The following is a 26,858-nucleotide window of genomic DNA, read 5'->3' as shown; positions in this document are numbered from 1 at the left end:
TCTGAAAACACTTTTTTGGTCTGAATAAAACCTCCTCACACTGGTATCTGACATCCTCTTGTTTTTTCTCAGTGACAAATGTAGTGCCATGCCTGCCAACAAGAGCTGTGGTTTGTGGTAAAGTTTTTTTTTGTGCTATTTATCATTTTAATCATTATTCATCAGACTTACATCAGAATGAGCATCAGTACCCAAAACATCATTCTGGGTTTAATATAGTATGTGTATAATATATATATATATGTATGTATGTATATGTGTATATACAATGTGCTCACATACAACAGAAAGTGTTTGTCGACATTGTAACCCCTCCTAACCCCTCCTACAAAGTTTGGTTACCTTGGCTTTGAACACCTTATTGTTTCTGCATTGTACTTTCGACATCTCCCTCCAAGTCATACTTTTAGTGCTTTTCATGGGAGTAACACAATGGACTGGAAAATATCTACAACATTATTCTTCTCAGGTGAGACAAAATGTGTGTGTGTGCGTGGGGGGGGGACAAAACTGCACAGATTTGTCTTTGTCTCAATCTACAAAATCCAACTTTACTTAACTTTTATTTCTCATGGTTCAGGAGCTCAGAAAAAGTGCTTCATATGGCGCTAATTACACCTAAAACTTATACTAGTTCCTTTTCCCCCCACACATTTCTTATCAAATCCATTCATTTCTTATATATACCTACTCATCCTGTGCAGGCTTGCAAGGCGGACTGAAGGTGGTGTTTTTCAGAGGGCTGACACATAAAGACAGACATCCTAAATTATTATGTTTGAATTCAAATTGAATTGTTAATACTGCAACAGACATTACTCAGCTCTCGAACGTTAACATGATAGCATTTGCTGAATGTATACAACTTGTGAAACATATCAGACACCAACACAACACATCCTACTTATCTATCTCACTCATCAGAGGAAGCTGATGCAAATGTTCAACAGTTTTTACATTACACCATATCTAATGTGACTAGTTGCCATGTAGGAGGGCAGTAACAAACCTCCTGCAGACCCCTTGGTTATATATATAATATATATATATGCTATATATATATTACAGTATGATCGAGGCTTGTAAAAACACAACAGAATTGGATGACATGAACTAAATGATAGGTAACTATGAACAGGTTAACACTAACAAATAAAATCTACAATATAGTATTTTCTGTAATTGTCTTCCTGAATCCATAAAGGCCACAGTATTAAAAGCAGAATTTGAGGGTGATGATAAAATTATTATTATTTTTTTATGCTTTTACAGGGTTTTTTTTGTTTTATTTTTGAAAGACTGTAACATTAAAAGTATAACATGATGTCATTTTAGAACATTTTGAAATTTAATGGCTACCAAAATTAATTCATATGCATCTGCAAGTGTCTGCCTGAGGTTCAACAGATCCATTAAAGGAAGTTAACCATTTTAAAGCTTTTGGCCATGAGTATATATTTTGTCAGATGGTCTAAGAGTTTATACAACTTTGACCATCTTAGAAAAAAAGGTGAAAAGAAAGACCTTATTTTTGCAACATTTAAACAAATATATCACTCAATGACAGGATAACCCTTGATAAGGCAAATATAGATGCCGTGTGAAGTAGTGCACTGTGTCTTTATATTCAAGTCTTAGTATTTATCATGTATAGTAATTGAGTCACTATGTTTAGAATTTAACAAGACTAGGTCAAAACCTAGTATATGGCTGGTGTATGGGTGTGCAAAATTGTGGCCAGTTTGTTACAGGGATAATCAGTGGTAGTGTCCGTAATGTGAATTCCTGGATATTATATATTCATCTGGAGGCTGTGGTGGAAATTATAAAAGAAATTTTTGGCAGCATTGGGTTCAAATGGTATTTTAATGCTGTTGTTCATCGTTTGTGGTGTGAAAACGTCAGAGAAATAAAAAGTGTGCGTCCTGGTATTAGTTCAATTAATTCAATTATAAAATCTAAAAGCACTGCTGGGCGTCTCTCCTGCCGGCTGCTCAGCTCCACCGTCAGCAAGAGAGTCGATCACACTGGCGGTAGAGAAGGAGACGCTGTTATGTGTCTGTTATGATTGACACATACAGCAGAAGTTCAGCCGACTTTTCTGTATTTCAAGCCGCAGCTAGGGGCTCAGAGCAGGAAGCAGTCGCTCTGCGTCGCGCTGCAGAAATGTCATTATTCCAGTAAAACACAGACGGAGGAGGGGAAGGGGCGGGAGCGGGGCGGCCGGTTGGGGGAGGGGGGGCATATAAACTGAAAGACACATGGTGCACATTTTGATTTATGGTATAAAGCTGCCATGTATTGTATTATGGAAGATAAACTGCCATCCAGACATACAGAGCTGATACAGATAATTATATGTATTGTATGTTTAAAACTGTGGAAAACAATTTTGTACTGTGATACAACAAACTGTAATCGAAAGCATCACAGTAATTAAACAGATACTTGCTGACCTCAGGAGGACGAGGAGTCTGGATAAATCTCAGCGCTTCCCCTGGATCATTTTGGATTTATGAACTGACAGCACTGAACTCTATGCACTTTATGGATGTTTTGCACTTTGGCACTGGTTGCACTTTATGTACTCTATATGTTATTCTGAAATTTAATACAGATCTTTTAAAAATGTAATACTACTCCCGTGCGTGGGCGTGAGTGGAACAAGTAGGTCTATCTACAGACTGGCAGTATCTACACAACACACCCACTTTACTACATGACACACCCACTTGGTTAGGTTTAGGCATGAAGAGTGAGATGTTTAGGGTTAGGCCATGTTTGCACCTGGCATTAACATGTGTCTTGGGTGATCTGATCACAAGTGGACAGCTCTAAGCACAGGTGTGAACTCACCCAAGACGCATTGAGGATGCATTGAGATCTGATGGCTTAGAGATCAGGGGGGCATTTCACGTAGTGAAGTGGGTGTGTAGTGTAGGTCTGCAAGACTGCAGATAAACCATGGATGTATTATAAGAGCTGGATACCGGACTAAAAATGGCACCCATTCAGTCCTATAGGAACTGCTCGGCTGGTGCATATGCCAAAAAAAGTTTCTAGCTTCTGGGTTTGCTTCTGTGTTGTGTGGCTCACTGAATATGTGCAGAAGTGTTTCCCCCACTGACCCTGCCCACGAGTTCCCGCTCGGCCCATAGACTTTACATTGTGATGATGTCACAAATATTTAAATTGCTTTTCTTGCCATGAGGAAAGTTTTACAAATATAAAACCTCCATGGATCAAAAGTTCATAATAGAAAGAGTCATAATTGACCTTCTTTGCAGTTTAAGGTGTCCTGTCAACAGTTTTACAGACATATCTTTTACAATGGTGGTCTATTGGGAAAATGCTTCTTGGGCTGCAGAGGGATTTTTCACTGCACTACTGCAAGTGGCCACAGGGAAAAATTGGCTGAGACAAGGAACTGAGCAGCGGTGCCTATCCAGCTCTTTTTGTACATCCATGAGATAGACCCCTCTTCAGTGGAAGCTGTAAATTACCTCTAATGATGTAATAGAAAGCTGTTGCGCCGATTCATTTTGAAAAAGCAACAGCCAATGGGGAAACTCCAACACTAGGCCGGTTGACCAATGGTGCAACTCCATCACTCACTCAGTCACTCACTCACTGCATGTGTAGGGCTGTTCCAGCCCCACTGTTGCAGTCCATCCAAAAATTTCTGACTTTTGCACCCTCTAGTGGTAGTAAAAAAGACAACAATTCACACACTACACCTCATATACTGTATAGACTGAAAGTAACACAGACTGTACAGATTTTCACAAGGACTGGCTCCTCTACCTACAAATAAAAACTTGAGATTAATTTGAAAAATACTATAACTGTACACATGGTGGCTTTAAATCAGATAAATTGTGTGGTTCTTCCTTCTTTATTCCTCAGTGTTACAAGCTGCACTTTGTTTCAATATCGATCCTGTGGCTTGGAAGTCCTTGAGTCACTCTGCTGCAGGTTTTGGATACCAGGTGGTGCAAAGACAATCAGAGTAAGTAGTGTGGTGGAACATGGGTCTACAGTAACCATATCTGCTGCTTCACATCTGCTATGATAGGGTTTTTTCCAGCTCGCATCGCTGTCATATGCCAGTTTCACAGTAATGAGGTCATAAGCATGCAGCATTTCTTAATAGATAAAATGGGGGATTTATTTAGCTACACTGTACTCACTGAAAAGGCGCTCTCACCTGATTGTTGGGTTTTATTTCCTCAGTTTGCTGGTCAGTGCCCCCCTTGCACAATATTCATCAAGTCAGAGAGGGAAAATATTTAAGTGCTCCACCGAATCCTGCAGGGAAGTATCAGTACGAGGTGAACAACTATTCATTTCAAAATGCTTTATTGATTCTTTAGCTTTTGTCATCTGAAAGATATTGTTTCAGGGGATTTGTAAGACAGATACTGAGGCATCTTTCTTTATCCTTACTGGCTTACTTGCCAACTGACTGAATATAATAATGTTATTCTACTTGTTCCCATAACAGTTCCTTTTGTTTTTAAAAATTTTAGGACTCAACAATTGACAAAATGACTTGTTAAGATAGAGATTGTATTCCATTTTGTTGTAAATTGGTTATATAAGCATAAAATATGCATAGTTGTGAGACACTGCTGTACAGTCATGACTGGGTAATGTTGTAATAGCTATCAGATCAGATAGGGAAATATTTTACTAGTGGTGGCTGTGGTTTGGTCACTGAGAATGTAGTTGTGTTGTATCTTGATGATTTTAACATAGCCGATGGCTGATGTTTTTATGCAGTGCCAGGATTTGCAGTCAACATGTCCCTTGGTTTGACAATGACAAGTGATCCCACCACAAAAAACACTCTGGTAAGTTGGTAAAGTGCAAAGATTTACATGTTATTGATGATAAAAATGCAGAGGTTTGTATCTTTACCAGTAAATCCATTTTTTTTCAGCTTGAACATGTATTGTTTAAGAAACAGTAAAATAATCATCTATTAATCAGGACTTGGTCTTATCTCTTTTCAGGCATGTGGTCCAACCATCCCAAAGAACTGCAAAAGTATCACGCTGTATAGTGGTGTATGCTTGCAGTTATCCAGTTATGATCATGTTGAATACTCTGTGCCTTCTTCTTCTGAAGGTACACAGGTTGAGTTTTTTTTTACAATCTCAAAGGGAGTGATAAAAAAGGTCTAGTAATATTTGAGCACCACTGCACAAACTTATCACTTCATACACACAACCCAACATGCATATTGGTAGAAATCTGAGCATTGGATTATTTGTATTATACTGCTTCACATTGCCAAGAGGCTTTTCTGGAGTGATCAGCACAACAGTGTGCCTGAGCACTGGAACAAGCAGACAGACAATATAGCAATGTGTAATGTTCACAACAGGATGACATAAATGTTTTAAATCACTGTGCTTAAGAGGAAACTGTATATGTTGTGTATAATTATTATTAATATAATAAAACTGTATATAATTATTCAGATGTATTTCTCCTTTTTGACAGAGTGTCGAACACAAGACATTGCATTTCTGTTGGATGGCTCAGGCAGCGTAGTTGCAGAGGATTTTGAAAGAATGAAGACTTTTGTGAAAAATCTGGTCGGATCATTCCAGGGACAGGATACAAAGGTAGGATTGTACTCAAAAAATACCTCAGCCCTCCATGTAACTTGTTTGATTACATTATTACTGTTGAATACACATCTCCATTTATATCCATACATATTTCCATTTTTTCTTCTTTTTTCCAGTTTGCCATTGCCCAGTTCTCCACAAATCCCAAAGTCCATTACTACTTTGACACTTTTGATACTAATAACTGGAAATCTCAAATTGATAGAATAAGACAGTTAGCTGGAGCGACTTACACAGCTAAAGCCATCGAACACGTTGTGTAAGTGCCTTCATGATGCTAGTGTGTGACACCATCCTCAGAAGTTAACAATGTGTTTTTCTTTGATTTCAGAGTTTTCCTATCGTGTTATGATATGTTGTTCATATTGATTTTCAACAGTCATGCCCAGTTTGATACAAATCAGCAGCGTTACATCTAAACTGGCAAACTTTCAAAACTTTTTCAAAGCATTTCTATAAATAAATACTTCAAAATCTACTGTTACCAATTATACCAATTATAACACAACATATAATAGAGAAATTTAAAATCAGCTCAACACATTATACAGAAAAATAATCATTTAGAAGTACAGTACTTACAGTACTTAAAGTACATCTCACACCACTCACTATTATATTTATTGGTTAATCTGGGAAATATTAAACTGGCGTTTGGACACCTGAGGGATTCTTTTGCCTGCACACTGTTGAGAAGCAACAAGACAGTAATTAAATGGCACAACTAGTGGTATTAAGCCATGAGAGTTTTGGTTTTATTTGCCTGGGATCTGATATTTCTGCCTCAATGGAGAGTGTATGGGATTTTGTTTTCTGTGTTCATAGCACTAAAAAGTTAAAAATTCACCAGCAACATGTTTTCAGAAACAATGTCCATGTTACTCAGAAATCTCAGAGAGACATCTCAAAGCTTGTACAAATAAAATCAAAACTATTTGCATGGCTTGATGCTACTGAGGTAAGTGACAACCTTTTATTTCTTAACCTATAAAGACATTTAATTTTCTTTCATTAAAAATGTACCACAAGAACATGTTTTAAAAGTAGATTTTTCTTTTGACAGCAACAATATCTTCTCGGCAAACAAAGGCTCCAGGTCAGATGTGAAGAAGATTTTAATAGTCATTACAGATGGAGCATCTAATGACCGGTATGATTTGCAAAATGCAGTAAATTCAGCTGAAAAGAAAAAGATTGTTCGATTTGCTATTGGGGTAAGTTGCATTTCTACTGTATAAATATGTGTTGTGTTAACATGTTAAAAAGTTAAAGCACATCTGACTAACACATCACATACAGCTCAGGTGACAGCAGCTACCTATACTCTGTTTTCTGTGGAATTTAAGAACTCTTATTGTACACATTGTACTCTTAACCATAATTGAGGAGTTTCAGGTATACCTAGAAAATTGCCTTTTGTGTTTCTGAAAATAGTTTATACTTTCTACACTCCAAATTTTACAGGCATTATCGATAAACAAACCTTTAACAGCACTGAAAAAACAAATGATTTAATGCTGCATGCTTGCATACTAAAGACATGATGATCAGTTTGAGAGTCAGTAATATAAATGGAGCCAATATTTTACTTTTGTGCATACAAATCTATTTTATTGTACAGTACAACGCCTCAAACATGTTTTCTCAACATCCCTAGGTGGGGGATGCATTCATAGACCCCAAAGCAAAACATGAACTGGACACCATTGCCTCTAAACCCTCAGCAAATCATATGTTTCAAGTATCAAACTTTGACGCTCTTGAACAATTACGGCAGAATTTGCAGGACAAAATCTTCTCTATCGAAGGTACATATGTAACCTTATCATGACAGCTTCACATCATTTTTGTGTTTTATTGTGATATTACTGTAAAAGTTCCAAAGTAAACAATTATTATGTCATTTATTAGGAAGTGTCATTTTAAACTGAACTGCCAGTCATTAGAAGTGACATGGACATTATTAGAAAATATAGACTTACTGTTTTAACAAAATACATAAATATCTTGGCAAATACTTTATAATTATAACTCAGAGCTATAATCAAATTTCAAATCTGTATACTAACTCATTTATGTTGCTGTTACAGGATCTCAAACCGGTGGAGAGTCACTGAAAATGGAAATGGCTCAAGAAGGATTCAGTGCAGCTTATGTGCTTGAGGTAATTAAAAACACCAGACAGTCACTGGACAGTATAGTCTTAGAAACACACACACACACACACACACACACACACACACACACACGTCTGTGTGTCACTCCTTGTGGAAAAGCATATAGCTATATAAGGTCCAGATGATGAATGTATGATGCATTTAGCCTTTTCCTTGGCTGATATTTTGTGCCAAACACATTTTCTATACATTTCTGTCTAAATTGCAGGGGATTCAGATGGGTATTGTTGGTGCCAACCAGTGGAAGGGAGGTTACCAGAAATATACAAGCACAGGCCAGAAGTGGATCTCCTATGAGCCTTCAAATATGGAGCCTGACAGTTATCTGGGTAAGAATATTACAGTACATGCAATGGTGTGTTTACACTGCTGTACTGTAATCCTTCCTCCCATCTTTTGAAAACACAAGAGTTTGGAAAAGGGACATAAAAAAGCAAATGAGGACTAAGGAGTGAAAACTACACTTTAATGTCTTCTAAATAAAGAAAATACATCAATCACCAAAGTTCCATCAAAGGGAAAATCAAAAACCAAATACCACACCCAGTACTGATCATATTGATGGATCTTATATGATTCAAAGTTGTGCAGAAGCCAGTAAGATATCAACAAATCCTGGAGGTGCAGCTTGTATAGATATTGCGATGGTTTTCAAAATGTCCTCAGGGAAGACCAAAGTGAAGGCTCCTCATGGTCTCCAGATTTAAATGCACACAAGAAAAGCAAAGAATATTCTGAACTTGAAGCATCCTGCAAGGAAAAGTGTGTAGGGGGTGACCCAAAGCAAGTTTTTTAATGTTAAATCAAACAAAGAATAGATAATGCTTATTTGTTCCCAGCCTTTGTATACTAATAAGCTTGACTCTTTAATTCTAGGTTACTCCATGGCAGTCGCCAAAACGCGGTTGGGCACACTGACAATTGTTGGTGCTCCAAGATATCAACACACAGGAGTTGTGATTTCAGTTAATGAAAACAGTCTTGACCAAACAATTGATCCCTTTGCTTGGCAGGTGTGTGCTCACAATTAAGACAATTTAAAGAATTAATATTTTTAATCTTAAATTAAAGGTTGTTGTTTCCTCACTTTACTAATTGTTTTCTGTTGCTCACACAGTTTCAGATTGGTGAATATTTTGGTGCAGTGGTTTGTGCCATGGATGTGGATTGTGACACGTACACTGACCTAGTCCTCATATCTGCCCCTATGTACATAGACAGTGATAGAGAGGGACGAGTTTATGTTTGCAGCTTATCAAATGTGGTAAATGACAGTTTTATCCAGAATCTATTGCATTTTTTCAATGAGAATTCAAACATCGACTCTCATCCTTTTTTCCACCAGAGAGTTGAGTGTCGCTTCGATAATCCATTAGTACTGAGAGGGGATGCATCTGACCAAGGAAGGTTTGGGTCTTCTCTCGCTGTATTGCCTGACCTTAACAGTGATGGTCTCAATGATTTGGCAGTTGGAGCACCTTTGGAGAATGGTGGTCAAGGTAGCATCTACATCTTCCACAGCGAAATAGGAGGAGGAGGAGGAAGAATTCATCCTACTTACTCACAGGTGAGCGAGAACAAAGAAGCAACAAGAGGATTCGAATGATATGTATGGCCTTTTGTTTGTCACTGTATTTAATATACAATTTAGACAAAATTTATTTTTTATTGATTAGAATGTTTTCATTTACCTAGAGAATCGCTTCCTCTGAAGTCCAGCCAGGACTGAAGTTCTTTGGTATGTCGATCAGTCAGTCGTCTTTTGACCTTAGTAACGACAATCTGCCTGATTTAGCAGTGGGTTCAAAGGGAACAGTGGTCTTACTCAGGTAAGATGCTCCTGTCACACATTATTACTCCCAAATGTAATTCTACCATTTGTGTTCATTTGTGTCAACGTAATCATACAACCTTATGGTTGTATGATTACGTCCACCTTTCACGGTAACACAATTTTAAATTGGTAACAAGACCTTGTTACCAATTTAGGACAGAACTGTTCACCAATAATGGATTGTATCAGGCAGCTAAAATAAGATATACTGGTTGTGATTTTGGTATACTGCTTTACAATTTTCATATGTATTGTGTCCATATCCAGATCAAAGCCTATAGTAATGGTAGATTCTGTGGTGACGTTCAACCCAAACAAAATCCAAACTCAAAACTCAGACTGCTCAAAACCACTGGACAACACAGCTACAATCTGCTTTACCATGACCGGACGCTCTACAGTAGATAAAGGTCACTGATTCTCTTCACTGTTTCTAAACACAGACCCACTGTCCATCCATTTAGATATGTGTGTACATGAGTAACCTTTAAATGAAACTCTAATTCCAGCTAGAGCAACGATTAATTATACTTTAAAGCTGGATGCCACACGTAAGGTCCCAAACAACCGAGCTTACATCAGGGAGAAACAGCGAGAGCAGAGTGGATCAACAACTCTTGGCTTAGAGAAACGATGCTTCGATGTGAACTTCCACATTGAGGTGAGTTGTTTAAAACCTAATAACATCAGGAAAACCCACTACAACCCACACAGCTTCAATGTGAAAAACATAATTTTTCATATAACCAACCTTCACTACTTTGATATTCATAATAGTACCCTCCTCTCACAGGCCTGTCCAGAAGATGCTCTGAATCCACTTAACAATGAGCTCCGATTCACCTTTGATGGTTTGCCTTCTGACAAAAAACTCAGCCCAAGTCTGGCCCAACAGGCGAAGACAACAACCTTTCATCCCGTAAGTAATCTTTAAAGACACCCTCGTTTATTGGTCGGTTTTATTCATACTGAGGGTGTTTTCAAACCTATATTCATTTGCTCTGGTCCAAATCAGTGGATGAGTTGGTAAACTTGGTGTGCTTTCCTGTTGGTTGAATTTCCAACTAAAAAGCATCACTACAAGCCACAAGAGAACGTTCACTCCACTCATTGCTTACATGTGTCTGGGGTGGGAGCAAGAACATAAACACAGAAGAAACTCCTGAAGTCCGGCTACGTCATCATGTTCCCACCACAAACAAACCACTCCAGAGTTTGTTTGGAACTGGACCAAGACCATATCCTCATAGGGTCTCGGTATGGTTATTTTAGTCTGCACCTGAGTATGATTACTGTGTTCAGATCTGCCCAGAAGAATCACACCAAGGGGGATAATGATCCAGTTCAATTCATACTTTTCACATGTGGTCTTCACTGACTGTCAGAATTTCAACTGAACTGAAGATTTAACAATAAAGGTCAGGGTTTGTGAAGTTAAGAAAAACAACTTGACTTTCTGATTCATGTTTGTCACATGTTGACAATACTTTTTGTGATTAATTACATGTTTGCCAGGTCATGACAGATATCACCACATACTTGACCATTAGGTACTATGTGGAGAGCTCTCCAGTACTATGAAATGCTCAGGAATTGTCCGTCAAGCTTTCTGAATAATGTTCAGTTGTAATTCTAATTGTTTGTCATGTCTGTCTTGGCTCTTTGCTCTTACACTTTCTGAACAAACACGGTTTACTTCATACTGTCTTCCACAGTTACAGTTTGAGATCAACTGCGGCAATGACAACAACTGTATAGATAACCTGAAAGTGGATTTCAACTTCACCAGGTGAGGCTGAGTTTCAAATGTGAAGCCTGATCAGGTGTGTGGATCTACTGTTTTATCTGTGGATTTACTATTGGTGGGCAGGTGACATGTGTAACTTTTCTCTTTGCACTCCCAAATTGATCAGCATGCTCTTTTAATTCTACTCTTTCAGCAGAGCATTTGGCATGTTACTCTTTCTACATGCTAAAGTTACATACACCTAGACTGTCTTTGTGTTTTTTTTCATTCCTTCACTTTTTCCATTTTCTCCTAATCTATTAGTTTCTCAGAGGTTAAAGTAGGCATTGATGAACTGCTGGAGGTCACTGTGTCAGTGGAAAACAGGGAGGAAAACTCCTACAACAGCCATGTTGTTCTCACGTACCCACCTGGGCTCTCCTACAGGAAGGTTACAGACCTGCAGGTGAGGATCAAGTCTGTTTCAATTCAACTCTGGTCAGCTGCTCTCTGAGGTTATGCAGTGATTGTGGATTATGTGTGTTTTTTAATAAAGGGAAGAATTGAGTGCAACTCCTTGGACAGTGGAGCTGACTTATCTCAGGGAAAGACAGACTGCACTATTGACAAGCCTATTTTCAAGAGCAACGCTAAGGTTTGTAGTGTGTACAGAAGCATCTCATCTCACTGCAGTTGAGCCGAGGGAGGAGACAATCTGATCTCTGTCATTCGTTTTGTGTTAGGCGCTCTTCATTGTGTCCTATGGGATCGAAAGCAACAGTCAACTTGACAGGAAGTTATTCATCACTGCAAATGCCACCAGGTACTGTTGTGTTCATCTTCCAGCCTATAAGCACATCACTGTACATGTGTGTATGTGACAATTATTATTATTATTCATGTGTACAATTAATTTCACCTCTCTTAGTGGGAACGAGCACTCCAAGTCAAGTGAACTTTACAAAATGAAAGGGATTGATGTGAAGTACAGCGTTTTTATGACAATTGAAAGGTTTGTGTTCTATGTGATTTATAAGTTTAAAAATATTTTAAAATAATTTAAAGTGACATTGTAAAGCTTAATGTCTTTGAAACATTCAATGTTTCTGTTCAGTTCCCTCAGCTACAGCAATTTCACTTACGGCAAGAGTAATTTGCAGAAACCACTCCAACAATCAATTAAGGTAAAAAATCTTATCCTAACATAATATCCTTTTTAAAAAGGTTAATTAACTTTATTCAGACTTGACTTTAATGCTCAGTAGGTCTTTTTCTTTTCTCCCCTCTTAGGTTATAAATGACATCAGAGCACTGAATTTCACTGTGGTGATCAGGGTGCCGGTAAAGCTCGGTGATAAAGACATCTGGGTGGATTCGAGCAGTTTGCAGGTAACATGTGGGAACTCATTGTTACTGAAACCCCAGAAGTCTCAAATGTAGCTGTTTTTATGCAACTAAAGCCTTGTGGATGAATTTGTTCTCCGTTAAACTGACATGAATCAGCTCTATTTCAGATTCCAGACTGCCAAAGAGACAAAGATGAAAAACCCACCGTCACAAATTTTGTTGCTCAGATAAAGAAAAATAAGTCAGTGGTAAGTATCAGAGGCTCTACCATCTGTACATGGTGGAGTTTAATCTAATCATATATAGATTTAGAAATGTATAGTATTTTAGTGCATTACACATACGTTTTCACTGTTTCCAGCAATTAATGTAGGCCTCCTTTTAATCACCCACAGAACTGCGCTGTAGCCAGTTGCAGAGTGTTCAAGTGCAATCGATTCACGGGAACTCTGGAGAGTAAAAAGTACACAATCTCTGCCAACCTTAGTTCTGAATGGATAAAGCAGGTAACTAATGTGTGTGTATTAAAAATAATAATGTTCTAATGAAAATGAACAATCCTAAAGATTAAATTAAATGTCTGACTCCCCTGTTTTTCTTACACAGATTGGACTTGATTCTGCCAAATTCCTCTTGACCAGCATGGCCAGTCTGGAGTACGACAGAAACCAGTACATCAACAACAATCCTACCATTTACAAGGTAATTACACATTGGATTTGTTTATTTGTGTTTGAAAAGAGCTTGAATGGAGATCTGATCCAAAATCTGTCACTGCACATCTCAGATTGTGGCAGAGGTAGAAGTGTATCCTGAATCAGACTTCACCAAAGAGATTGTTGGAGGATCTCTGGGAGGGTTGGCTCTGCTGGCTTTACTCACTGCTGGCCTGTACAAGGTGAGATACTTTACATGCACTGTTTCAGTTTATTACACAGCATCATGGAGGCAATACGACAATTTGAGGTCTGGTATTGGGCACCCTTTATTACAAAATACGCCCAGTTACAAAACTTGAATGTGGCATATTTATATTTTCATTATTCTCTCATTTGGTTTGGTTCTTTTTATGTTTTTATTGTGCATCTCTAATTCAGGATTGCAGTGTTTTTATCTAACTTCCTTTGTTTTGTACTCTCAGGCTGGATTTTTCAAGAGTAAATACAAGGAGATGATTAATGAGGGGGAAAGAGCTGATCTGAGGGTTGAGGGAGGCAAACCCACACCAGAGTAACAAACATGAAGTCAGTTGATGTCCCACAGACAAGCTGATACAAGCCAGAAAACACCAAATCTGTTCCAACATCTACACTGGCTTTGTCATCTCGGATCAGTTCATCTGTACCATAAATTGTTGTGCGTTTTTTTCCTAAATAGAAAATATATAAATATGTTGCCATTTTCATGAATAGACATTTGAATGGAAAATATATTTGTGCAACCACTGTCATTTCATTAACCTGAAAAAGAGCTTGTGATGCATACATAGAGCGGCAAGAGTTTTAGAGCTTCAAAACTGATTTTGTAATCCACATTTTGAACTGAATAGCTTACTGTTGGTCTATAATTAAATATTTGCAAACCATGTGTTAATTTGTACATTTTACTTTAAGTGAAAAATAATTCAGTACAGTATAATCCTTTGGGGTCTGGGTGTCATCACATGATGTACTGTAAAATTACTGAAATACAAGGTGGAACGTTAAGAGTGAGCACCTTACTTGCTTGAGATATATTTTATGTATTTTGATGTATATAGATGTATTTGATATGACTTTTATTGACAATGTGAGCTGCCTTGTTTTTAATTACATTTTAAAATGTGCAACGTTGTGTTCTGAATGCATGTAAAAAGATATATTTGATGCTTCATCAATTTTTATTTCATGTGTGATTAAAATTACGTTTGTTTTTTTGAAAGTTGACCTTATACAAAGCTGATCATGACAATTTTATGTAGGAAGAAAACAAAGGTATAAATGAGTATTGAGCATAAATAACATAAAGGTTGTCCTTCATTTAAGCGGATTCAGTGGAACATTTTGGAAATGACATTGTCTTTTAAAATAATTCATCATATTACAGAAAAATATCTTTTATTGTTCAAAAATATAAACATCTTTGGCCTTATGATGCAACATTTTCTTCAATATTTTTCTTCTATTTGACCTGCGTTACTGTACGTGCATTTACAGAATTTAAGTGAGGCTTATGAGGAGTGTTTAAAGTGGTCAATCAACTTGTATTTTAAGTGCAATAATGATTTGCTTCAAGCATCCTTTTGACAACAGACCTAATAGCTTGACAACAGGAACATAGAGGTAATGGGTAAAAAGAAGGACAGGAATGAGGTCATGTAGAAACCTGCTGCTCCTCCTGTGGCGGCAGGAGAAGGCATGTTGCCCACTGTCTCCTTTAAGAATGACCCGAATCTTGAAGTTTTGGCAAAGATCTGAACATCTGCACAGAGAAATTTGCTTCCACCTTTTGTTACAACAGCCACCTGGAACCAAGATGAATCTGACTTGCATAGCAGAGGGCCACCCTGATCACCCTGTAAATGTAAGAACAGATAGAAACATGATCATTGATCATCCAAATCTGAAAACTAACATCTACAAACTTCTGACATGATGAAAAACAAAATTTAGAAACTGGTGGATGGGAAAAATTATTTTACCTGCTTATTGTCCATGTTATATGTGCAAATGTTCTCTGAGTTAGAAACATTCCCACAATTTGTTACTTGAGTTTCAAGGTCGCAAAGACTTGTGCCAGCTCTGTCAGTGCCTAAAAAAATCCCTTTTACTCATGTGAATACAAACAGTGAACAAAGTACAAAGTAACTCTCAAAGATCTACTGAAATTAGACTTATCATGCAAACAATATGAACTTACCTGTGTTCTTGCTCCCCGCCCCCCAGCCTGTCACCCAGCATTGACTTCCAGCAGTGAAAGATCTGGCATTGCTAATGTCCTCTAGGGATGTGCAGAGAGCCCAGTATTTGTATTTGTATCTATATTTGTTGAAGCAGCAAAATTATTTGTATTTGTATTCAAATAAAAGTGGAAAGAGGCTTAAAAATCCTGTTTTTTTTTTTATTATGCTTTTAATTTTTAGAAAATTAACGTGTTACAATAAGTGTTCATGAATAAACTACCTTATGAAGGAGGGCCCCACACCGGGTCTCAAACTGGAGTCTCCCAGATCATAGATGACTGCGCTGCTCCTGGGCTAAAACTTTACTCACCATCTCATTGCAGACAGACCACATTTACAAATTAGGAAAATGTATGTCACGTAGCAGGTGGATGTGACTCCCCTTGTTGAGACCTGCTGATAGATACAGCAGAGCAGAGGAGAGAGACTGAGTTAGCGATATAACCGACCTGTGTGCTGGTATTTGACGTTTTTTTTTCTTCCTGAAAACAAATTATTTTTAAAATATTTGTATGAAACAAATATTCATAAAAAAAACAACACTATTTGTGCTTTGCCGAATAACGTATTTGTATTCGGGCACACCCCTAATGTCTACACACACACTGTAGCTGACTGTTTTAGCCAGCTGCAGCAGTGCAATATTAGAACTGGTCATTTTGACCAGTTACAGACTTGACTTGGTCTGTAATTTCCACAAAGACCTGAGAAATCTCAAACTCTTCTGAGTCATCCACTAGTCATGGGTCCAGAAACACATTACCCCGACAGTTGGATTGGGGCTCTAGGGAGCATAAATGGCACCCTTAGAAATAAAAGTCCATTTATTAATGTCTTCTATAAATATAGAATACAAAGATCCTGCATATTTACGCAGAGAAGCACTGGGCATAAGTGAGGACAAAGTTGTCAGCAATGAGGGTTCCTCCACAAGTGTAGACCCCATTTTTGTGGAGACTCACAATCCTTGGCCACATTCCCCCAGGAACAACATCACCATCACCTACTGCATGACTGTTCATAGGAACAAGACCGCACACTGACCGTTTATGAGAAAATGCAGGAAATTAGAGAGAAAAAAATACACATGCACAAGAACAAAGTAAAAGATGGAAAATCTGATAAAAGACACTCACTTGCCGGACTAGTTACAATTTGGGTAGGTGTACTTGGTCTTGTTGTTGGTGAAGCTGGAAGGTGAGGACACATGTAGCTGCTGTCAGCATCCAGCCCACTGGAGGTGAACTGGACAAAGCCTGGCTTATCAGATGTGATTAGGGAGTTGATCAAGGAGTTGAACTGGACACTCGGCAGAGACTCCCGGCAGATTGGGTCGAGCACAGCGAAAACCAAAACTAACAATTCCAGACTGGACCCAGATGGAGCCCTGCCTGTTCACCATTGGACCTCCTGAGTCAACCTGAGGAAAACTTGAGTGTTATTATGTCTCACTCTGCTGTGACGAGAGCAAACCGGAGCTCGAGATCGATCTCATCTGGCTCAACCTGCCTTCGTTTTGCTTCCTCTCCCAGACATCTGGTAGTGTGTGGAAGTGTCCTGGAAGGAGCTGCTGAAAACAAAGACACCAGTGGCGGGACTGGTTTCCTTCCTGAGAGTGCAGGACCACACAGAGTCAGGTTGTTCCAGTTTGCCCCCCCTGAAAGAGGCCCTTGAGGCCCTACTGATTCCCCACTCGATGGGCTGGTCAGCGAGCAGAAAACCGCAGCCTCCGCTCATGCAGGACAGAGACACACTGGACTATTTTGAGAAAATATTCTGGCTGGGTGTGTGGCGAGGTGCATTGCCGCAACATCACAGCGTGAAAGAGGGCATGAGCACCATCAACACCCGCTGCTTCAACCACTTCAACGGAGACTCTGCAGCACCGGCCCGCACACGACCGTGGAGTGCAGTCCCCCGCTGAAGGTCAAAAACTATTCAGATAGAGGCATTTTGTCCTCCATCCCATGGGGACTGTACCTCCTGTGGCCAGTATGTGCGTTGGCATGTTATGTTGAACACACATCTCCCTTTCAGTGCACTGAACAGCTGTTTGTGTGCTTATGGAGAGGGAGTGGCTTGTAAAGCCCTATCCAAGAAGCGCCTAGCTAGTTGGCTTTGAGAGTGCATCTCCCAAGCTTACAGGCAGATGAGTAAGGACCCTCCTGCTGTGGTCTGAGCACATTCCACACGTGCCATGGCAGCGTCAATGGCCTTGTTCAGTGTTCAGTGTCAAGGACATATGCACGGCCGCGTCCTGGTCTATGCTTTGTCTGTTCATAAGGTTCTATCTCTTAGACAATCCAGGCTCCTTTTCAAGGTCCGTGTTCACGGGTGCAACTCGGGACTTGTGAAAAGGGTGGTGTGAGTGTCAGCTGTGGTGCACCTGACCCCCTCTGGGCAATTATACGACTGCATTCTCCTGTGATCCAAGATGACTCAGGAAATGGGGTGGACGGAGTGTTTGGTGTATGACCCCTGCAAGGTTAGGCCATGTTTTCACCCAGCTCAGGTCCATATTAACTGGACTGGGTTGGGCCCCCTACTGCTCCGCTTAAGCAGCTAGATTATAAAGTAGTAGGAGGGGCTCAGTGAGGCACTCTGATGACATTCATCAGGCTCAGCCTACTGTACCCATAGAGTCCAATAGAGGGTGGAGCGTGTGTGAGATAGAATGAAGGTTACGATGTTGTAACTGTTGTGGATTTTCGGAGCTGATGCACTGGCAGTTGTCAGTTTGAAGAAGAGAAGACCAAACCAAACTTCGTATGATGATTCTGGGAAAACTTTAATAAAGAACCTTGCAAGGGAGAGCGACTCAAGGGACACCTCCTGTTCGTACGGTGTCCCCAAACTCGTCTCACCCTCACAGTCCAAAACCAGCCTTTAAGCCAATCATAGAAACTAGTTCGTCAGTTCCGAATCATAAACCTATGACCTAAATCTGTATCTTTGGTTTGTCTTGTTGCGTCTGATGATGACCTGCATTCTGGCCTTGGTTCGCCTGTGAGGCTCCTGGTTTATTAAACAACATGTGTTATCTTCTGTTTGAGAGAACAGAAGAGTACAGCTTGACATTCTGTTGTCCTGGTTGTTGTGGATTTTCGGAGCTGATGCACTGGCAGTTGTCAGTTTGAAGAAGAGAAGACCAAACCAAACTTCGTATGATGATTCTGGGAAAACTTTAATGAAGAACCTTGCAAGGGAGAGCGACTCAAGGGACACCTCCTGTTCGTACGGTGTCCCCAAACTCGTCTCACCCTCACAGTCCAAAACCAGCCTTTAAGCCAATCATAGAAACTAGTTCGTCAGTTCCGAATCATAAACCTATGACCTAAATCTGTATCTTTGGTTTGTCTTGTTGCGTCTGATGATGACCTGCATTCTGGCCTTGGTTCGCCTGTGAGGCTCCTGGTTTATTAAACAACATGTGTTATCTTCTGTTTGAGAGAACAGAAGAGTACAGCTTGACATTCTGTTGTCCTGGTCAGTTATGGAATATCCATAACACTGGTCAGTTATGGAATATCCATAACAATCCCCTCTTATTGATCAAAAGATCAATACAAATTACCAATTTATGACTGGACTGGTGGACTGTAAGGGCACAAACAGAGTAGAAACAACATCCGCACAACAGATAACAATTCTCACACAAAAGTAATACAAGAATCAACAATTGCATTGAACAAAATCAAAAGTAAAATCATCAAAACACATAATCATTTAAACACATAATGCAATAACAATAAAAGCAAACAATCAGTAAATTAGATAAAAAAACCCCTCTTATGTACCCCTTTAAAACAACTGTCATGTGACCCATGAGTTCTGTCTTCCAACCACCAGGGGCAGTAGTGAGGCAAATCCTCAAAGAAGATCTCCTAGAACACCAAAGCGTTAAAGGAGGTCATTGACAGAGGTCACCAGTCACATGCGCAAACAACCTAAGACAAGACACTTCCTGCCTCTTACTAGATGAAATCCTAGCAACTTAAAGGGGAGTCATACAAACATTTGATTACATCATAACAATAAAACAAATCAATCACAAAGTGAAGTCTTCAACCCATGCACTTTGCGTACAGTAGAGGGCCATCACCATGGAGAGGTTACTAGCACATACGATGCATGGTGATGTGGAATCCATCCTCCTGGAGTGATCCTCTTCATTTTCATCAATTTTCAAACACACATTTCAAAAATAATTAAACATTCAATCACATTAATGAAAAACATATAAGATGACTAGATATTTAAGAGATTAATCATTAACACTACTCTATTTCTACAACTTTTCTCAAACTAAAAATGCATAAGATTAATAATCACATCATTAAAGAATCAAAAAATTATTCTAAGATGTCACCTGTAAATAGAAAATGATATGTTCCTTCAACTTTATGAAGTACAAACAAACATAACTCTATTCAATTTAGCACGGTGTGAGTGATTTATACCAAGAAAGCTTTTAGAAACATTAAACCTACAGATTTTGAGTTTCCTCCTCCTCATCTGAAATGATACCTGGGTGAAAACGCCTCATCCAGTCCTGGAAAGTTTCAAAATCATAATACCTCAAACCTGTGTGATTATGATCTGCAGTGTTTCCAGTGACATGCACCTGGGCTGCTTGGAGTACAGACCCTGTGGTCTTTTTCACTACCAGCTTGATTATCAAACCTACACATGAGCAGAGGAGGATGAAAAGGAAGACAGCAACAGCAAGAGTGGTCAGGAACCTGACCAATCCGGACCCCCATGACCCAAAGACACCTGAAAAATCACCAAGGTTAAAACCATGACTATCATGCAATTCTTTGATACCCAGTGCTGTGTCATGTGCCATGTCCATGACGTCAGCAGTTGCATCAGAGATGTAGGAACAACATTCAGAGCCTATGAGCTTACAAGTTCCTCCTTGAGCCGCTAACAGGAGATCAAGAGCCATGCGATTCTGTAGAGCTACTGTTTTGACTTCCTGCAACTCTTTGTGTTCGGCTAACATAGCTCTGCTTGAGGCATTAAGATGATTTTCTAGGACTTTGGAGAGAGATGAGAGCTCTTGCTGGGACACATACACACCATACCAAGGGAGAAGGAAGCTGGCTACTTTCTGAGTTGATGAGATTTCTCTCTTGTATATGTGTAACGGTGGATACAGTGAAGCTATCTCAGTAGATTCTACTTCTCTGATTAGGGGAATTAAGTACGCCAAATAACAGACACCGCGTGAGTCTTCATACGGCACGCACCGATAGGCCCTGTCACCACAAACTAGATACACTCTCTCAGGCAGTGGGGACTGTTTAAGAGTGACATCTACCACAGTGTTACAGCTACTTTGTCCTAAGTCTTCATGTCCCTTCCCTATCCCTCTGAAACATAAAGAAACATTTTGTAGCTCATGAGTGAAGACAGGGGGAAGATAAGTTGAGCAGTCACGCTGAGGTCTTTGCTCGTTTTGTTGTGGCGCCGAACAGTTGCGTAACTGAATCTTGACTGGCCCTATGGTTAAGGTGCCAGCCCATGGTTGCACATAAACTAGAGCTTCAGCCATAGCAGTGGTTGTATATGGTTGGGGAACACACACTTGATTTTCAGAAGGTTTTGAACAGTTAGTTTGAGCTAGAGCAACCTGAACTCTGTACTCAAAGCCTAGTTTCACATATCTTTGTATGTGAATGATGCGGAGAAGAGTGGTGAAATTAAATCCGCTTGGCAGATATTTGTCATTTACCGTTCTTGCAACGTATAGAGCAATATCTGTATTTTGTGATGACTTAACATCCACAGGATATGTTGGAGTATAGCAATCGTCTGCTTCTTCTCTAAATCTTGAAGCAAGATCATTCCAATTGAACGTCTCATAATCAGCTTTGGTGAATGGAATTGGATTAGACATTGGAGAATGTATTGAAGCTGGCATATTTTGACATAGCCAACACTTACTGAGATTACGATCACGCGCATAATCAAGCATAAGACTAAGGGCTGAATTTTCTTTTCGCACTACTGGTTGCTGAGCGCTACGCAGTAATTTGTTTTGCACCCTTGGTTCAGATTTAGTTGGAGCAATTGTGTTAGTGGATGCAAAGTAACCACTCCAGGGGTAATCATCATTCTCCATGAACTTACAGCTTACCAGTTCTCCCCCCTTCTCCTGGAAATTTGCACTCCAAGATCTACAATCAGGAGAACCTCTCAGTTGCTGTCTGGTGAAACACCACAATTCCAGAGGTCTGCTTAGTGGTCTAACAAGTGAAAACGTTACCTTCGTCGACGTGGATGAACTCTGCTTCGTCTCAAACAGTGTTTTATCATATGTAGACCACCGCCATCTACCTCGAGAAAAAGTAACTGGATATGCAATATTACAATCATTCATTTTACATCTGTCAATAGGACATTTAAAAACAATAGAATTCACAATTCGTTTAACTCGGGAGAGAGCTGGTAAAATATGTCCATCAGTCTTTTCTGACTCTTTTTCTTCAGACTCTCTCATTGCAGCATTGTCAATGTATCTCACTGTTTTGTCAGGACTTACAGTGTTGTAGAGTCCCAATGGGCTCATTGATTTGTCCGTATGTCCAAGATCTGGCTCTTGGTCTGCATTTTCTGGATCATTCTGCAAAGGGCGCCCCTGTCCATGGGGCACTGGGTTCATGGCACCGACTGTGTCATGAGAAGGAAAGCCTTTCCGCTCTCCTTCGCCTGGAATCAGAGAGACTCCTGTCTCTCTCTCATTTGGACCGACTTGACCTGTCCCCTGCCCGAACCTACTAAACAGGAGAGAAAAAAGGAGTAACCATCCGGTTACCTGCCAGGGCTCTGCTCTCCTCCGCCAGTGGTTGGGGGGGCCAGTCTGCACCTTGTGGCGTGGATCCATTCTGCTCTGCCTTCGACCTTCAGGGCCGTCCTAGTAGTCAGCAGCACCTGGTATGGACCTTTCCACCTAGGAGACAAAGACACTTTTTCCAGAGATTTGATTAATACCAGGTCACCTTCTCGAAAGGAATGAATTGGTTCTTCCGATGGTTTGGGGAGTCTGTCAGCCACCTGTAAATGATACTTTCTCAAAATCTCTGTTAGTCTTTTCACATACTCAGTCATGAACTCATCCGTCCAAAGCAGAGTAGCTTTGTGTGGTGTCAGTGGGGGACTTGTCCCTGTGGACATTGGTCTTCCCATCAGCACCTCGTGAGGACTCAGTCCTGTAGTTGCACTTGGTGCACTCCGAATGGAGTACAGCACAATCGGCAGTGCATCAGGCCATTTCAGGCCTGTGGCTAGGACTGTTTTGGTCAATCTGTCTTTGATAGTTGCATTCATTCTCTCAACTTGACCTGAACTCTGTGGATGATAAGGAACATGTAACTGCCACTTAAATCCTAAGATTTCTGACAGTCCCTGAGTGATTTTTGACACAAAAGCTGGACCTCTGTCGCTATCTATTCCCTGCGGCACTCCGTACCTAGGGATTACCTCTTTTAGCAGACACTTTACAACTGTTCTTGCATCTTCTTTTTTCGTTGCAAAAGCTTCTACCCACTTCGAGAACCTGTCGGTTATGACTAGCAAGTATTTGAAGCCTTGTGAGCTTGGCATATGTACAAAATCTATTTGCATATTTACAAAAGGACCTGATGGGGGTTCTAAGTGGTCATGTTTCACTGTGCTATTCTTTTTTCTGGTCTGTTGACATATCATACAACTATCCACAAGTGTTTGTGAAACTTGAGTAATGCCTGGAGCAAACCACTGTGAGCGATGGTCTGTGTCAGACTCCTCCCCCTTACCTCTGGCTCCTTGTAACTCAAGTTCTACCTCACTTTCTCCTGAGCTGTCCTGAGTGTCTATCTCTGTTTCTTCAGCAACGGCAGCTAAATGTCTTTTCTTTTCCTTTCTTTTCTGGCTTTTTACCTGTTTGAATGACAAATTAGCTTTCTTTTCTTTTTCTGCAGCTTTCCTAGCTTTTTCTTCGTCGGCTCTATCTTTCTTTTCCTGTTTAACTCTTTCCCTTTCTCTAGCAGCCTGACTGTCTCTTTCCCTTTCTCTAGCTGCTATCTGCTCTTCTCTATTTTCTACTTCAGTCTGTAGTCTTTGTCCCTCAACAGCTGCGGCTAGTAAGAGAAATTCATCGTCAGTCTTTGCTTGTTGTGAAATGGTTTGATCAGTCATGTTAGCAGCTGAAAAGGGGTTTGAAGGTGAAAGTTGTGGAAAAATTGAAATCATTGTTTTGTTTGTGTGTGACTCTTGCAAAGGCACTCCAGCTTTGGATACAATGGTCAACAAAGTTTGTGGAGAGGGAGCATCAGTTTGCCGTTTTGCCCAACCGTATATGATAGCTTTGGAAATGGCCTTCACATTCTCACCATGCCTCTGTTTAATTTTCATCATTTCTGTAGCTCTGGTTTGCAACTCTGCTTCCAACATAGGCAAGTGACATGCTGTCACACATTTAACACAGTTCTCCACTGCTGCTCTGAACTCATCAGAAAAACGATCAACTCTTTTTTCATCCAGACTCACTCCACACCTCTGACGAGCAACAGTTAACCACACATTTACACAATCTTTCATATACGCACTATCCCAAGATGGATTTCCAAAATCTGGGTTAACATTGTACTCAGCAATCTGAAGCTTATCTCTATCAAACGCTCCTTCGTATGGCCATTCGCCATCTGTCCACTGATTCATAAGGGAAGAAAATGGAAACACAAAAGTCCATCCTTTCAATCTACCAACAACTCCCGCCGGAGATTGTGGAGAAAACATCGCTCTATATTGTGCATCTGTGAGTGTGTGGGGGTTTGCTTCGGGAAGCTTATCAATGGCAGATTGACCTTTTACTTCTGAATTGGTGCGTTTGTTTCCTACTGAAACAGATTTGTTCTTTCTCTTGTGTTTTGGTGAATGAATTAATTTTGTAGTAGATTGTGTTCTACTCACTGCTTTAGACATGTTGTTGCCCATTTTAACACATTTACATTAAAAACATCACACAAACAAACACATCAAACACAAAACAGACACATCAAAACTTTCCCAGCATCACCAAAGTTCTTTTTTTTACACCTCTCTTCCTGGTGCAATAGCAGTGATCTGAAGCCAAACCGACGAAGCAACTCTTCGTCTTGTGTACACTGTTTATTGTTTGAAAAAATTTTTACCGGCGCCCGACTCTAGGACTTAGAATCCCAAGTCTGAAAACATTTCTCACAGGACACAGAGTGGATGATCCCCGATCTTGGCTTAAACGAAATAGGCCAAATCCTACCCCGAAAACGTCTTTTCTATAGTTTAAACCTCAGGTGGGTCCCCCTGTGCCGGACGTAGCCCGAAGCTAGCCCAGAAATCCCAGCCACTTTTGTGGCACTGCAGGAGTTAAGACTCACTCAACTCTGCCTTTTTTTACCTCTTCACAACCACATGCTTTGCACCTGCTTATCACTGCACAGTTTCAACACATTTTCATGTGTTTAGATTCTTTAACCATCAGCTTTTTGCTTTTTTTTTTTTTTTGTTCACTTTGTGACCACCTTTAAAGTGAAAGTGATGCACAGTTTCTTTGTGATTTCGTCAAACGCAGACATGGTAAGGCACAACAATAAAATAAAATTATGCACTTACCACGTCTTTGTTGTGTTGAAATCCTGTTCGTGACGCCAAATTGTTGTGGATTTTCGGAGCTGATGCACTGGCAGTTGTCAGTTTGAAGAAGAGAAGACCAAACCAAACTTCGTATGATGATTCTGGGAAAACTTTAATGAAGAACCTTGCAAGGGAGAGCGACTCAAGGGACACCTCCTGTTCGTACGGTGTCCCCAAACTCGTCTCACCCTCACAGTCCAAAACCAGCCTTTAAGCCAATCATAGAAACTAGTTCGTCAGTTCCGAATCATAAACCTATGACCTAAATCTGTATCTTTGGTTTGTCTTGTTGCGTCTGATGATGACCTGCATTCTGGCCTTGGTTCGCCTGTGAGGCTCCTGGTTTATTAAACAACATGTGTTATCTTCTGTTTGAGAGAACAGAAGAGTACAGCTTGACATTCTGTTGTCCTGGTCAGTTATGGAATATCCATAACAGTAACCCTAGTTCTATAAGCACAGGCGGAGCCCTCAACCTATGGACTGCTTATATAGTGTGCAAGACACACATAATCGGCAGGCGTGTCCTGATTGGCCGGCTACATACAAGCAAATTTCAGCGGGTGATTGCGTGCGAGTGATAGGAAGAGAGTATTACCCATAGAGTCCATAGAGGGCTCTGCCTGTGCATATAGAACTGGGGTTACAATATCATAACCTTCGTTTCCTGCTCTTGGAGTCGTGAAGGTTAGAGGTGATTCAGCATTCGTTTTCCAATTAAATAGAACTGTCTTTAAATTAAAGTAATCACAAAAACGAAACTGAACTTTGATTAATAAATTATGATATGGTATGTGAAAGAAAGATACATAATGACATAGATTAAATGTCAAAGCCCTCTATAAATGTTCAAATAAATCTCAATGCACCAAGAAAATTAATAAAATAACTGTAACTAAGTATGTATAGATGGAATATATTGCCCAGGACAATAACTTCTTTAACAATAGTTTTTCTAAGAGAAAAATCATCTAAATTACAAATATTGATGCTAATTAAAAGGGAAAGCTTTTGGATGCTGATATGTTCATCTATTAAAGGAAAACATAAAAAGTTATAGTAAAAGTAGTGAAGTTTCCATGTTAACCAGTAGCTTACTTTATTATGTTACATAAAAGATCTCCAAATGTGTGATAACTATTAATGAGTTAAAATAGATATTATACAAATAACAAAACCCTTATTTAAATCACTGCCACAAAAACAATGAATTATGTGGAGGCTCACACATTTTATTGTAGGTAAATCAATACTGTATATGACATTTAAAAACATATAGGATTAAATAATAGGCTGCTCTTATATATTAAACTACTTTGACAACATCTGCAGCTCAACAAAGAGGTTGGTCCGATCTAAGTGTGACTTTCTTGCAGATAAAAGGCTCGCCAGAGTGAACACGCAGATCCATTTCCTCAAAGCCATTTTGTGACTCGGCAAAGGTTGCACAAGCACACTGTCATGGTCCATAATGCCTTATAAATCAGCTTCTTACAGAGAGAGGCTCAGGAAATTTGCACTATATATGGTCAGA

The 26,858-nt window shown here is 39.8% G+C and overlaps 2 protein-coding genes across 15 annotated transcripts; one reads left to right on the top strand and one right to left on the bottom strand.

Moving 5' to 3' along the window:
* The first annotated feature begins 405 nt into the window (after nucleotides 1-405).
* LOC122971018 (integrin alpha-M-like) lies at nucleotides 406-14,818 on the top strand. The gene is made up of 30 exons (XM_044337445.1): nucleotides 406-469; nucleotides 3,907-4,009; nucleotides 4,234-4,331; nucleotides 4,783-4,853; nucleotides 5,016-5,130; nucleotides 5,509-5,633; nucleotides 5,756-5,898; nucleotides 6,703-6,853; nucleotides 7,297-7,447; nucleotides 7,730-7,803; nucleotides 8,025-8,145; nucleotides 8,693-8,829; nucleotides 8,934-9,080; nucleotides 9,162-9,383; nucleotides 9,512-9,645; nucleotides 9,918-10,060; nucleotides 10,160-10,311; nucleotides 10,444-10,569; nucleotides 11,366-11,439; nucleotides 11,701-11,842; nucleotides 11,933-12,031; nucleotides 12,120-12,199; nucleotides 12,305-12,388; nucleotides 12,491-12,560; nucleotides 12,667-12,765; nucleotides 12,891-12,971; nucleotides 13,119-13,229; nucleotides 13,330-13,425; nucleotides 13,511-13,621; nucleotides 13,865-14,818. The coding sequence occupies exons 1-30, from the start codon at nucleotides 433-435 to the stop codon at nucleotides 13,955-13,957; spliced, it is 3,390 nt and encodes a 1,129-aa protein (XP_044193380.1). The 5' UTR covers nucleotides 406-432; the 3' UTR covers nucleotides 13,958-14,818.
* Nucleotides 14,819-19,178: 4,360 nt separating this feature from the next.
* Nucleotides 19,179-25,436, bottom strand: LOC122971009. Of its 14 annotated transcripts, none has more exons than XM_044337431.1 (5): nucleotides 25,304-25,436; nucleotides 22,215-22,622; nucleotides 21,939-22,024; nucleotides 20,192-21,849; nucleotides 19,179-19,831 (listed from the first exon to the last, which is right to left on the bottom strand). In XM_044337431.1, exons 2-5 carry the CDS (start codon nucleotides 22,554-22,556, stop codon nucleotides 19,713-19,715), a joined length of 2,205 nt encoding a protein of 734 aa, XP_044193366.1. In that variant the 5' UTR covers nucleotides 22,557-22,622; nucleotides 25,304-25,436; the 3' UTR covers nucleotides 19,179-19,712. The 14 variants fall into 14 exon arrangements, 7 of the variants coding, with proteins under 7 accessions (XP_044193366.1, XP_044193369.1, XP_044193368.1 ...); XM_044337434.1 differs by lacking the exon at nucleotides 25,304-25,436 and having other exon boundaries at nucleotides 20,155-20,216; nucleotides 20,352-21,849; nucleotides 22,215-23,432; XM_044337433.1 differs by lacking the exon at nucleotides 25,304-25,436 and having other exon boundaries at nucleotides 20,192-20,216; nucleotides 20,352-21,849; nucleotides 22,215-23,432.
* Between the last annotated feature and the right edge of the window lie 1,422 nt (nucleotides 25,437-26,858).

Source organism: Thunnus albacares, chromosome 20 (genome assembly GCF_914725855.1).
Source record: "Thunnus albacares chromosome 20, fThuAlb1.1, whole genome shotgun sequence".
NCBI classification, from domain to species: Eukaryota; Metazoa; Chordata; class Actinopteri; order Scombriformes; family Scombridae; genus Thunnus; species Thunnus albacares.
The sequence above is the reverse complement of the archived record's forward strand: the minus strand, read 5'-3'. Positions and strand labels throughout refer to the sequence as shown.